At 42.5% G+C, this 13514-nt stretch overlaps 1 protein-coding gene across 1 annotated transcript; it reads right to left on the bottom strand.

Annotated features, from left to right (window-relative positions):
- Positions 1 to 698: 698 nt before the first annotated feature.
- LOC137367035 (uncharacterized) lies at positions 699 to 8762 on the bottom strand. The gene is made up of 5 exons (XM_068028530.1): positions 8426 to 8762; positions 6763 to 7113; positions 5514 to 5564; positions 5210 to 5281; positions 699 to 949 (listed from the first exon to the last, which is right to left on the bottom strand). The coding sequence occupies exons 1-5, from the start codon at positions 8529 to 8531 to the stop codon at positions 699 to 701; spliced, it is 831 nt and encodes a 276-aa protein (XP_067884631.1). The 5' UTR covers positions 8532 to 8762.
- Between the last annotated feature and the right edge of the window lie 4752 nt (positions 8763 to 13514).

Genomic DNA, 13514 nt, shown 5'->3' with positions numbered 1-13514 from the left:
AAAATCCAGGTATACCACTCTGCTTTATCAATTCTGTTAGTAACATCCTCAAAAAACTTCAACAGGTTCATCAAACATGATTTCCCATTCATAAATCCATGTTGACTATGCTCAATCAGATCATTATTATCCAAGTGTCCATTTATCACATCCTTTAGAATAGATTCTAGCATTTTCCCAATGACCGATGTAAGGCTAACAGGTCTGTAATTCCCTGTTTTCTCTCCCTCCCTTCTTAAATAGTGGGATGACATTTGCAACCTTCCAATCTGCAGGAATTGCTCCAGAATCTATAGAATTTTGGAAGATGATCACCAATGCATCCACTATCTCCATAGCTACCTTTTTAAACACTCTGGGATGTAGAATATCAGGTCCTGGGGACTTATCAACCTTCAGCCCCATTAATTTCTCCAATACAACCTTCTTACTAATACTAATTTCCTTCAATTCCTCATTCCCCCTAACCCCTTGGATCTCTAATTCTGGGAAATTTCTTATATCTTCCTCAGTGAAGACAGACACAAAATAATTATTTAGCTTCTCTGCCATTTCTCTATTCCCCATTATAAATTGTCCTGACTCTGCCTGTAATGGACCCACATTTGTCTTTTTCCTTTTTACGTACCTGTAGAAGCTTTTACAGTCTGATTTTATATTTTTTGCTGGCATACTCTTGTATTTACCTTTATTTAGGTTTAAACACTAGTCTTAGGCCCACACATCTCCCCTTCAAACTGAATGTGAAATTCTCTCATGTTATAATCACTGTCACCTAGAGGCTCCTTTACCATGAGGTTAATGACCAATCCTGTCTGATTGCACATTACCAGGTCTAGAATAGCATGCTCCCTAGTTGGTTCCAGAACGTACTGCTCTGTGAAATTGTCCGAAATACACTCTGTGAACTCATTTTTCAAGCAACATTTGCCAATCTGATTCGTCCAATCTATATAGATTAAAATCACCCATGTGATTGCAGTACCTTTCTTACAGGCCCCATTTATTTCTTCCTGTATACTCTGTCATACAGTGTAGCAACTGTTCATTACGAATGCTGTGTGCATTCAGATACAGCGCCTTTAACTCTCTCTTTATACCATTTCTGCCATCTCTGGTCTTCTCTGCTGGTACACTCTTAAGCTTGTATGCCATGTTCCTTCCTGCCACACTCTGGTTATCATTACTTAATTCGCCACTCTGCTCTATTACCTTATCGTTTTCATTTGATTTACCACATCTCCTCTCACATGATCTCTTCCCCCCACTCTTTGGCCTACTTGTCTCGAGAGACAATGGGTAAGCGCCTGGAGGTGGTCAGTGGTTTGTGGAGCAGCGCCTGGAGTGGCTATAAAGGCCAATTCTAGAGTGACAGACTCTTCCACAGGCGCTGCAGATAAAATTGGTTGTCGGGGCTGTTACACAGTTGGCTCTCTCCTTGCGCTTCTGTTCTTTTTCCGGCCAACTGCTAAGTCTCTTCGACTCGCCACGCTTTAGCCCCGCCTTTATGGCTGCCCGCCAGCTCTGGCGATCGCTGGCAACTGACTCCCACGACTTGTGAATAATGTCACAGGACTTCATGTCGCGTTTGCAGACATCTTTAAAGCGGTGACATGGACGGCTGGTGGGTCTGATACCAGTGACGATCTCGCTGTACAATGTGTCCTTGGGGATCCTGCCATCTTCCATGCGGCTCACATGGCCAAGCCATCTCAAGCGCCGCTGGCTCAGTGGTGTGTATAAGCTGGGGATGTTGGCCACCTCGAACACTTCTGTGTTGGAGATACGGTCCTGCCACCTGATGCCAAGGATTCTCCGGAGGCAGCAAAGATGGAATGAATTGAGACGTCGGTCTTGGCTGACATACATTGTCCAGGCCTCGCTGCCGTAGAGCAAGGTACTGAGGACACAGGCTTGATACACTCGGACTTTTGTGTTCCGTGTCAGTGCGCCATTTTCCCACATTCTCTTGGCCAGTCTGGACATAGCAGTGGAAGCCTTTCCCATGCGCTTGTTGATTTCTGCATCGAGAGACAGGTTACTGGTGATAGTTGAGCCTAGGTAGGTGAACTCTTGAACCACTTCCAGAGCATGGTCACTGATATTGATGGATGGAGCATTTCTGACGTCCTGTCCCATGATGTTCGTTTTCTTGAGGCTGATGGTTAGGCCAAATTCGTTGCAAGCAGCCGCAAACCTGTCAATGAGACTCTGCAGACACTCTTCTGTGTGGGATGTTAATGTAGCATCGTCAGCAAAGAGGAGTTCTCTGATGAGGACTTTCCGTACTTTGGTCTTCGCTCTTAGACGGGCAAGGTTGAACAACCTGCCATCTGCTCTTGCGTGGAGAAAAATTCCTTCTTCTGAAGACTTGAACACATGAGAGAGCAGCAGGGAGAAGACGATCTCAAACAGTGTGGGTGTGAGAACACAGCCCTGTTTCACGCCACTCAGGATAGGAAAGGGGTCTGATGAGGCGCCGCTATGTTGAATTGTGCCTTTCATATTGTCATGGAATGAGGTGATGATACTTAGTAGCTTTGGTGGACATCCGATCTTTTCTAGTAGTCTGAAGAGACCACGTCTGCTGATGAGGTCAAAGGCTTTGGTGAGATCAATGAAAGCAACGTAGAGGGGCATCTGTTGTTTGCGGCATTTCTCCTGTAGCTGGCGAAGAGAGAACAGCATGTCAGTGGTGGACCCGCATGGGTCCTAGTTATGCCTGTCTTTTTGTGGGATATGTCGAGCATTCTTTGTTCCAGTCCTACTCAGGCCCCCTCCCCCAACTCTTTTTCCGGTACATTGATGACTGTATCGGTGCCGTTTCCTGCTCCCGCCCCGAACTAGAAAACTTTATCAACTTTGCTTCCAATTTCCACCCTTCTCTCACCTTTACATGGTCCATCTCTGACACTTCCCTTCCCTTCCTCGACTTCTCTGTTTCCATCTCTGGGGATAGGTTATCTACTAATATCCATTATAAGCCCACTGACTCCCACAGCTACCTCGACTACACTTCTTCACACCCTACCTCCTGTAAGGACTCCATTCCATTCTCCCAGTTTCTCCGTCTCCGACGCATCTGCTCTGATGATGCTACCTTCCATGACGGTGCTTCTGATATGACCTCCTTTTTCCTCAACCGAGGATTTCCCCCCACTGTGGTTGACAGGGCCCTCAACCGTGTCCGACCCATTCCCCGCACCTCTACCCTCACCCCTTCCCCTCCCTCCCAGAACCGTGACAGGGTTCCCCTTGTCCTCACTTTTCATCCCACCAGCCTCCATATCCAAAGGATCATCCTCCGCCATTTTCGCCACCTCCAGCATGATGCCACTACCAGTCGCATCTTCCCCTCCCTTCCCCTGTCAGCATTCCGAAGGGATCGTTCCCTCCGCGACACCCTGGTCCACTCCTCCATTACCCCCACCACCTCGTCCCCGTCCCAGGGCACCTTCCCCTGCAGTCGCAGGAGGTGTAATACCTGCCCATTTACCTCCTCTCTCCTCACTATCCCAGGCCCCAAACACTCCTTTCAGGTGAAGCAGCGATTTACTTGTACTTCTTTCAATGTAGTATACTGTATTCGCTGCTCACAGTGTGGTCTCCTCTACATTGGGGAGACCAAGCGCAGACTGGGTGTCCGCTTTGCGGAACATCTCCGCTCAGTCCGCAAGCAGGACCCTGAGCTTCCGGTTGCTTGCCATTTCAACACTCCCCCCTGCTCTCATGCTCACATCTCTGTCCTGGGATTGCTGCAGTGTTCCAGTGAACATCAACGCAAGCTCGAGGAACAGCATCTCATCTACCGATTAGGCACACTACAGCCTGCCGGACTGAACATTGAGTTCAATAATTTCAGAGCATGACAGCCCCCCACTTTACTTTCATTTTTAGTCATTTTTAGTTATTTTTTCTTCCTTTTTTTTGCATTCCTTTTTACATTTTTTACAATCTTTTTTTGCATTTATTTCATTTCATCTTAGTTTATTCAGTTTGCTTACCCACTGTTTTTTTCAGGTTGTTTTTCTTCAGGTTTGCACTTGCTGATGTTCTATATTCAGTATATTCACACCTAATCTGTACTAATGCTTTGTCTTTCAAAACACCATTAACATATTGTTTGCCTTTGCTCCGTGACCTTTTGGTCAGCTATGTGGCCTGGTCCAATCTGCACCTTCTCCTTTGTTATCTCTTGCCCAACCCCCACCTCACTTGTTTATAATCTGTGACTTTTCTAATATTTGTCAGTTCCGAAGAAGGGTCACTGACCCGAAACATTAACTCTGCTTCTCTTTCCACAGATGCTGCCAGACCTGCTGAGTGAATCCAGCATTTCTTGTTTTTGTTTCAGATTTCCAGCATCCGCAGTATTTTGCTTTTATATTATTATGTCAGTGGTGGATCTCTGTGCTCGAAAGCCACACTCTGCCTCAGGGTAGACACGCTCAGCCAGCTTCTGGAGCCTGTTTAAAGCAACTCGAGCGAAGACTATCCCCACTATGCTGAGCAGGGAGATTCCACGGTAGTTGTTGCAGTCACCGCGGTCACCCTTGTTCTTACAGAGGTTGATGATATTGGCATCGCGCATGTCATGTGGTACTGCTCCCTCGTCCCAGCAGAGGCAAAGCAGTTTGTACAGTGCTGAAAGTATAGCAGTCTTGGCACTCTTGATTATTTCAGGGGTAATGCCATCCTTCCCAGGGGCTTTTCCGTTGACTAAAGGATCAATGGCATCACTGAGTTCCGATTTTGATGGCTGTACATCCAGCTCATCCATGACTGGCAGAGACTGGGCTGCATTGAGGATGGTCTCAGTGACAACATTTTCCCTGGAGTACAGTTCTAGGTAGTGCTCAACCCAGCGGTCCATTTGCTTGCGTTGGTCAGTGATTGTGTCCCCTGATTTAGATTTGACGGGGGGCGATCTTCTTGATGGTTGGTCCAAAAGCTCTCTTAATGCCATCATACATTCCTCTGATGTTTCCGGTGTCAGAGGCCAGCTGAATATGACTGCATAGGTGTTGCCAGTAGTCATTTGCGCAGCGCCTGGCTGTTCTTTGTGCAGTGCTTCTGGCTGCTTTAAGTGCTATGGATGTTAACGCGCTGGGGGCTTTCTTGTCGTTCAACAGTGCAATGCGCTTAGCAGCTATGACAGGTTCCAGCTCTTCAAAGTGAGATTGAAACCAGTCTGCATTCTGCTTCACACGTTTGCCATAGGTGGTCATTGCTGAGTCATAGATGGCGTCTCTGATGCGGGCCCACATGGTCTCTGCATCCCCTGTGGGAGTGTTTTGAAGGGCTTTTTCAAGTGAATTTAGAAACTTATGTAACAGCTGTGGATAAGAAATTCTGCTCGTGTTGATGCGCGGGCGGCCCTACTGCTTGGAGTGATGCAGCTTTTTTGATTTGAGTCTAACTTTGCTGCACACCAGGGAGTGGTCAGTGTTGCAGTCCGCACTGTGGAAGCTGCGTGTGATTTGAACGCTGTTTAGAGAGGCTCGCCTTGTGACGATGAGGTCCAGCTGGTGCCAACGACGTGATCTTGGGTGCCTCCAAGAAACCTGGTGACAGGGTTTAGTGTGAAAGAACAAGTTGGTGATGCAGAGGTTATGATAGGTACACAACTCAAGCAGTCTCTGTCCATTCTCATTCATCCTTCCTTTTAGTGTAAAAGCCCTCTTTACTGCCCTAGTTATATGACTCGACAGAACACTGGTCCCAACATGGTTCAGATGAAGACCGTGCCAACGGTACAGCTCCCACATTCCCCAGTACAGGTGCCAGTGCCCCAGAAATCAAAACCCAGTTCTCCCTCATCACTCTTTGAGCGATGCATTTAACTATCTAATCTTATTTACCCTCCGCCAATTTGCTCGTGGCTCAGGTAATACCCCAGAGGTTATTTCCTTTGTGGTCCTGCTTTTTAATTTAGCTTCTAGCTGCTCATACTCGCTTTGCAGAACCTTTTTCCTGGTTCTATAAATACGTTGTTGGTACCCATGGGGATGATGACAACTGGATCCTCCCCCTCCCACTGCAAGTTCCTCTCCAGCCCTGAGCCGATGTCCCGATCCCTGGCACCGGACAGATAGAGAGAAACTATTTCCTCTGGTGGGAGAGTCCAGAACAAGGGGCCATAACCTTCAAATTAGAGCTAGGCTGTTTGGGGTGATGTCAGGAAGGACTTCTTCACACAAAGGATAATGGAAATCTGAAACTCTCCCTGGAAAAGCTATTGATGCTGGGAATGTATTGAAAATTTCAACACTGAGATTGATAGATTTTGTTCGACAAGGGTAGGAAGGGTTCCAGAAACAAGTTCATTAAATGGAGTTAAGATGCAGGTCAGCCAGGAAGTCAGTGAATGACAGAACTTTGTTTTTGAAGTGTAGTCACTGTTTTAATGCAGGATACACAGCAGATAATTTGCACACAGCAAGATCCCATAAACAGCAATGAGATAATTATCAGACTATGGTTTGATGATGTTGGTTCAGAGATAAATATTGACCAGGACATTAGGTCAACTCCCATACTCTTCCAGATAAGGCCTTACTTTAATATCTCTTCTCATACACAGTACCTTAAACAGTGTCACATTCCATCAGTATTGCATTGGAGTGTCTTGAACCCACAACCGACTGACTCAGAGGTGAGAGTGATAACCACTGAGCCACAGCTGATGAGTGTTTTATATTACACCGCTCACCCTCACTGTACAACCTCGATACACTGGAGAATGTGGGAATGGTTTCTTACCATGTACAACCAGCAGCTGTGTCTCAGTCTGGATCAGATGTTGATAATTGTCCAATGATGTGTATTCCACCAGACACAGGTAAGGGTGATTGTCATTCACACTCAGCTGGTTTATCCTGGTTGAGGCGTTTCCCTCCTGTGGATTCCCGATGAGCTCGTACCGATTTCCACCATTTGCAGTTGTCCAAGATCCATTTGATTGGGCTCTGAATGGGACTATGTGTTGGTAGGGCTCCTTCCTCATCCATGTAACAGTGGACAGGGTGCGGTAACTCCTGGGTGTGAACATACAGGGCAATGTAACTGAAGCTCCCTCGGTCCCAGTCACCACTGAGACATTTCCACTAGCAGCTGAGGAAAGGACAGACATTAGAATGGATCAGTGTCTTCACAGATCACAGAATTGCTACACTGCAGAAGGAGACCATTCAGCCCAACATGTCTGCACCGGCTCACCGAAAGAGCAATTCACTTCCTGCTATTCCCCCCGCCTTCTCCCCAAAACCCTGCACATTCTTCCTTTATTTCAATCTAATTCCCTTTTAAATGTTTCAATTGAACCTCCCTCCACCACACAGTGAGGCAGCAAAATCCAGGTCTTGATGAGAACTTTAATTTATTTCAGTTCTGAGCTCTCCCTGTGGTCCAGTAGGTAGAGGCATTGCCCAGTGTAGTACTCAGCCAGTGGAGATCCCAGGGATTGTGGGCTCAGGAGGCCGGGTAGCAGAACAGATTGAAAGATGGTGACAAAACAGGAAACAGAGGGTAAGAGGTCAGGGACGTTTCTCAGACTAGCAGAAAGTGGGAAGTGGTTTGACTTGTACTGAATGGTTTTGTTAATACAACCCAATGCCCTGTTTGTTTTGTCAATGGCTTCACTGCATTGGTTGTGAATTTTGAGTGATGTGTGTACATTAACAGTCTCGATCCTTTTCTCTCTCAGCCACTTTCTGTATTATTCCCTGTAAATGTTCAGTGAATTCCGTGTTGATCCTACCTACCCGCATCACACTGCATTTGTCTCGGTTAAATATCATTTCCCATTGGTCCCAGAAATGCCCAGAAGATTCAATCGACGTGCGGGGCAACATCGGAGGAAGGTTAAAGTGCAGCTAATGGCACCTCAGCGAGTGCAGCACTCCCTCGGTACTGCCCTGAAGTGTGAGCTGAGCAGCAATTACCCAATTGACATCGTCTCCCTGTGATCCACCCGCCAATTCTCCACTGAGAATATATGAAGTGGTGGAACAGGTCCAATCAGCTTTGAGCTGGACACTGCAGGCCTACAGCACTGAGACTGAGATGGACATGCTGCACTTACCCAATGTCCAAACTGAAATAGCTCATTATCCTAAAATATTATTACTGATCTCACCCAGATGGCCTTCCTTACAGCACAAGCCTGGTCAATGAGTGGCAATGGACTATTTGACTGTGGAGAGCATCACATGCTGGCCCATTGTCTTATTCAATGTCCAATAAGACACCTTCCAGCAGGAGTGTCTGGAGAGTGATCAGGAGCAGGAATCCCGGGCAATATTCCCCTTTCAAATCCCGGGATTGCTGAGAGTTTATTTACCCGTGTGGTTCAGGACCAGACCAGGTGGAGTCTTTAGCCATTGAGCTATCGGGGCAGCTGCAGCCCCTGAACATTGTTCCTCACCTTCCACTCTCAGACTCGTTAGTTTCAGTACATTAATATTTCCAATATTGAGCTCCACACGACACTGATAAGGACCGCTGTCCGCCCGGATCAGCCGCTCCATCATTATTGAGACATCTTTGTTACTGAAGTTCCCCACGAATCTGAATCGATTCCCGCCGTCCTGCTGTATCACATTCTCACACAGCTCACTCTGTGAATGGCCTGGACCAGAATATGTACACTTAAAAATAACATTGTAACGGCCTTTGTACCATATCACAGAGCCGGTGACCGTCTGATCAGGGTGTGGGTGAGTGAAAGTACACGGCAAGACAGCGGACCCTCCTTCCTCAACACTCACATCATCCGCAGCGCTCATTGTCCAACCATTAGCAGAAACCTCTGTGGAGAGAGAGAGAGAGCGAGAATATTAAAACAGCACAGGGACAGAGAATACTGTTTCAAAATCAAACTGTGAGATAATATACTGATTGTGATCTAGTGACAGCAGATATAACATCATATGGTCAGATTGGGATGGTTTATACACAGACATCAGACACGAGTGAGTTACAGGCTAGAATATAACAGAGGGGTTTGGGTAGTTTATACATAGAATAATGGATAAATAACAGTGAGTTACAGGCTGGAATATAACAGAGGGGTTTGGGTAATTTATAGAATAATGGATAAATAACGGTGAGTTACAGGCTGGAATATAACAGAGGGATTTGGGTAATTTATAGAATAATGGATAAATAACAGTGAGTTACAGGCTGGAATATAACAGAGGGATTTGGGTAATTTATAGAATAATGGATAAATAACGGTGAGTTACAGGCCGGAATATAACAGAGGGATTTGGGTAGTTTATAGAATAATGGATAAATAACGGTGAGTTACAGGCCGGAATATAACAGAGGGATTTGGGTAATTTATAGAATAATGGATAAATAACAGTGAGTTACAGGCTGGAATATAACAGAGGGATTTGGGTAATTTATAGAATAATGGATAAATAACGGTGAGTTACAGGCTGGAATATAACAGAGGGATTTGGGTAATTTATAGAATAATGGATAAATAACAGTGAGTTACAGGCTGGAATATAACAGAGGGATTTGGGTAGTTTATAGAATAATGGATAAATAACAGTGAGTTACAGGCTGGAATATAACAGAGGGATTTGGGTAATTTATAGAATAATGGATAAATAACGGTGAGTTACAGGCTGGAATATAACAGAGGGATTTGGGTAATTTATAGAATAATGGATAAATAACGGTGAGTTACAGGCCGGAATATAACAGAGGGATTTGGGTAATTTATAGAATAATGGATAAATAACGGTGAGTTACAGGCCGGAATATAACAGAGGGATTTGGGTAATTTATAGAATAATGGATAAATAACGGTGAGTTACAGGCTGGAATATAACAGAGGGATTTGGGTAATTTATAGAATAATGGATAAATAACGGTGAGTTACAGGCTGGAATATAACAGAGGGATTTGGGTAATTTATAGAATAATGGATAAATAACAGTGAGTTACAGGCTGGAATATAACAGAGGGATTTGGGTAGTTTATAGAATAATGGATAAATAACAGTGAGTTACAGGCTGGAATATAACAGAGGGATTTGGGTAATTTATAGAATAATGGATAAATAACGGTGAGTTACAGGCTGGAATATAACAGAGGGATTTGGGTAATTTATAGAATAATGGATAAATAACAGTGAGTTACAGGCTGGAATATAACAGAGGGATTTGGGTAGTTTATAGAATAATGGATAAATAACAGTGAGTTACAGGCTGGAATATAACAGAGGGATTTGGGTAGTTTATAGAATAATGGATAAATAACAGTGAGTTACAGGCTGGAATATAACAGAGGGATTTGGGTAGTTTATAGAATAATGGATAAATAACAGTGAGTTACAGGCTGGAATATAACAGAGGGATTTGGGTAGTTTATAGAATAATGGATAAATAACAGTGAGTTACAGGCTGGAATATAACAGAGGGATTTGGGTAATTTATAGAATAATGGATAAATAACAGTGAGTTACAGGCTGGAATATAACAGAGGGATTTGGGTAGTTTATAGAATAATGGATAAATAACAGTGAGTTACAGGCTGGAATATAACAGAGGGATTTGGGTAGTTTATAGAATAATGGATAAATAACAGTGAGTTACAGGCTGGAATATAACAGAGGGATTTGGGTAATTTATAGAATAATGGATAAATAACGGTGAGTTACAGGCTGGAATATAACAGAGGGATTTGGGTAATTTATAGAATAATGGATAAATAACGGTGAGTTACAGGCCGGAATATAACAGAGGGATTTGGGTAGTTTATAGAATAATGGATAAATAACAGTGAGTTACAGGCTGGAATATAACAGAGGGATTTGGGTAGTTTATAGAATAATGGATAAATAACAGTGAGTTACAGGCCGGAATATAACAGAGGGATTTGGGTAGTTTATAGAATAATGGATAAATAACAGTGAGTTACAGGCTGGAATATAACAGAGGGATTTGGGTAATTTATAGAATAATGGATAAATAACGGTGAGTTACAGGCTGGAATATAACAGAGGGATTTGGGTAATTTATAGAATAATGGATAAATAACAGTGAGTTACAGGCTGGAATATAACAGAGGGATTTGGGTAATTTATAGAATAATGGATAAATAACGGTGAGTTACAGGCTGGAATATAACAGAGGGATTTGGGTAATTTATAGAATAATGGATAAATAACAGTGAGTTACAGGCTGGAATATAACAGAGGGATTTGGGTAGTTTATAGAATAATGGATAAATAACGGTGAGTTACAGGCTGGAATATAACAGAGGGATTTGGGTAATTTATAGAATAATGGATAAATAACGGTGAGTTACAGGCTGGAATATAACAGAGGGATTTGGGTAATTTATAGAATAATGGATAAATAACAGTGAGTTACAGGCTGGAATATAACAGAGGGATTTGGGTAGTTTATAGAATAATGGATAAATAACAGTGAGTTACAGGCTGGAATATAACAGAGGGATTTGGGTAATTTATAGAATAATGGATAAATAACAGTGAGTTACAGGCTGGAATATAACAGAGGGATTTGGGTAGTTTATAGAATAATGGATAAATAACAGTGAGTTACAGGCTGGAATATAACAGAGGGATTTGGGTAGTTTATAGAATAATGGATAAATAACAGTGAGTTACAGGCTGGAATATAACAGAGGGATTTGGGTAATTTATAGAATAATGGATAAATAACGGTGAGTTACAGGCCGGAATATAACAGAGGGATTTGGGTAATTTATAGAATAATGGATAAATAACGGTGAGTTACAGGCCGGAATATAACAGAGGGATTTGGGTAATTTATAGAATAATGGATAAATAACAGTGAGTTACAGGCTGGAATATAACAGAGGGATTTGGGTAATTTATAGAATAATGGATAAATAACGGTGAGTTACAGGCTGGAATATAACAGAGGGATTTGGGTAATTTATAGAATAATGGATAAATAACAGTGAGTTACAGGCTGGAATATAACAGAGGGATTTGGGTAGTTTATAGAATAATGGATAAATAACAGTGAGTTACAGGCTGGAATATAACAGAGGGATTTGGGTAATTTATAGAATAATGGATAAATAACGGTGAGTTACAGGCTGGAATATAACAGAGGGATTTGGGTAATTTATAGAATAATGGATAAATAACAGTGAGTTACAGGCTGGAATATAACAGAGGGATTTGGGTAGTTTATAGAATAATGGATAAATAACAGTGAGTTACAGGCTGGAATATAACAGAGGGGTTTGGGTAGTTTATAGAATAATGGATAAATAACAGTGAGTTACAGGCTGGAATATAACAGAGGGGTTTGGGTAGTTTATAGAATAATGGATAAATAACAGTGAGTTACAGGCTGGAATATAACAGAGGGATTTGGGTAATTTATAGAATAATGGATAAATAACAGTGAGTTACAGGCTGGAATATAACAGAGGGATTTGGGTAGTTTATAGAATAATGGATAAATAACAGTGAGTTACAGGCTGGAATATAACAGAGGGATTTGGGTAGTTTATAGAATAATGGATAAATAACAGTGAGTTACAGGCTGGAATATAACAGAGGGATTTGGGTAATTTATAGAATAATGGATAAATAACAGTGAGTTACAGGCTGGAATATAACAGAGGGATTTGGGTAGTTTATAGAATAATGGATAAATAACAGTGAGTTACAGGCTGGAATATAACAGAGGGATTTGGGTAGTTTATAGAATAATGGATAAATAACAGTGAGTTACAGGCTGGAATATAACAGAGGGATTTGGGTAATTTATAGAATAATGGATAAATAACGGTGAGTTACAGGCTGGAATATAACAGAGGGATTTGGGTAATTTATAGAATAATGGATAAATAACGGTGAGTTACAGGCCGGAATATAACAGAGGGATTTGGGTAGTTTATAGAATAATGGATAAATAACAGTGAGTTACAGGCTGGAATATAACAGAGGGATTTGGGTAGTTTATAGAATAATGGATAAATAACAGTGAGTTACAGGCCGGAATATAACAGAGGGATTTGGGTAGTTTATAGAATAATGGATAAATAACAGTGAGTTACAGGCTGGAATATAACAGAGGGATTTGGGTAATTTATAGAATAATGGATAAATAACAGTGAGTTACAGGCTGGAATATAACAGAGGGATTTGGGTAGTTTATAGAATAATGGATAAATAACAGTGAGTTACAGGCCGGAATATAACAGAGGGATTTGGGTAGTTTATAGAATAATGGATAAATAACGGTGAGTTACAGGCCGGAATATAACAGAGGGATTTGGGTAGTTTATAGAATAATGGATAAATAACAGTGAGTTACAGGCTGGAATATAACAGAGGGATTTGGGTAGTTTATAGAATAATGGATAAATAACAGTGAGTTACAGGCTGGAATATAACAGAGGGATTTGGGTAATTTATAGAATAATGGATAAATAACGGTGAGTTACAGGCTGGAATATAACAGAGGGATTTGGGTAATTTATAGAATAAT

Source organism: Heterodontus francisci, unplaced genomic scaffold (genome assembly GCF_036365525.1).
Source record: "Heterodontus francisci isolate sHetFra1 unplaced genomic scaffold, sHetFra1.hap1 HAP1_SCAFFOLD_736, whole genome shotgun sequence".
Classification (NCBI taxonomy): Eukaryota; Metazoa; Chordata; class Chondrichthyes; order Heterodontiformes; family Heterodontidae; genus Heterodontus; species Heterodontus francisci.
The sequence above is the reverse complement of the archived record's forward strand: the minus strand, read 5'-3'. Positions and strand labels throughout refer to the sequence as shown.

Bases quoted from the DNA above. Each gene is read 5' to 3' on its own strand.
- LOC137367035 (XM_068028530.1), bottom strand. From the start codon at position 8,531: ATGATGGAGCGGCTGATCCGGGCGGACAGCGGTCCTTATCAGTGTCGT. The intron at 7,114-8,425 runs GTGAGGAACAAT...TCCTTTCCTCAG, and splicing joins AACGAGTCTGAGAGTGGAAG to CTGCTAGTGGAAATGTCTCA. The intron at 950-5,209 runs GTGTGAAGCAGA...TAATCTATATAG, and splicing joins AATGACCACCTATGGCAAAC to ATTGGACGAATCAGATTGGC.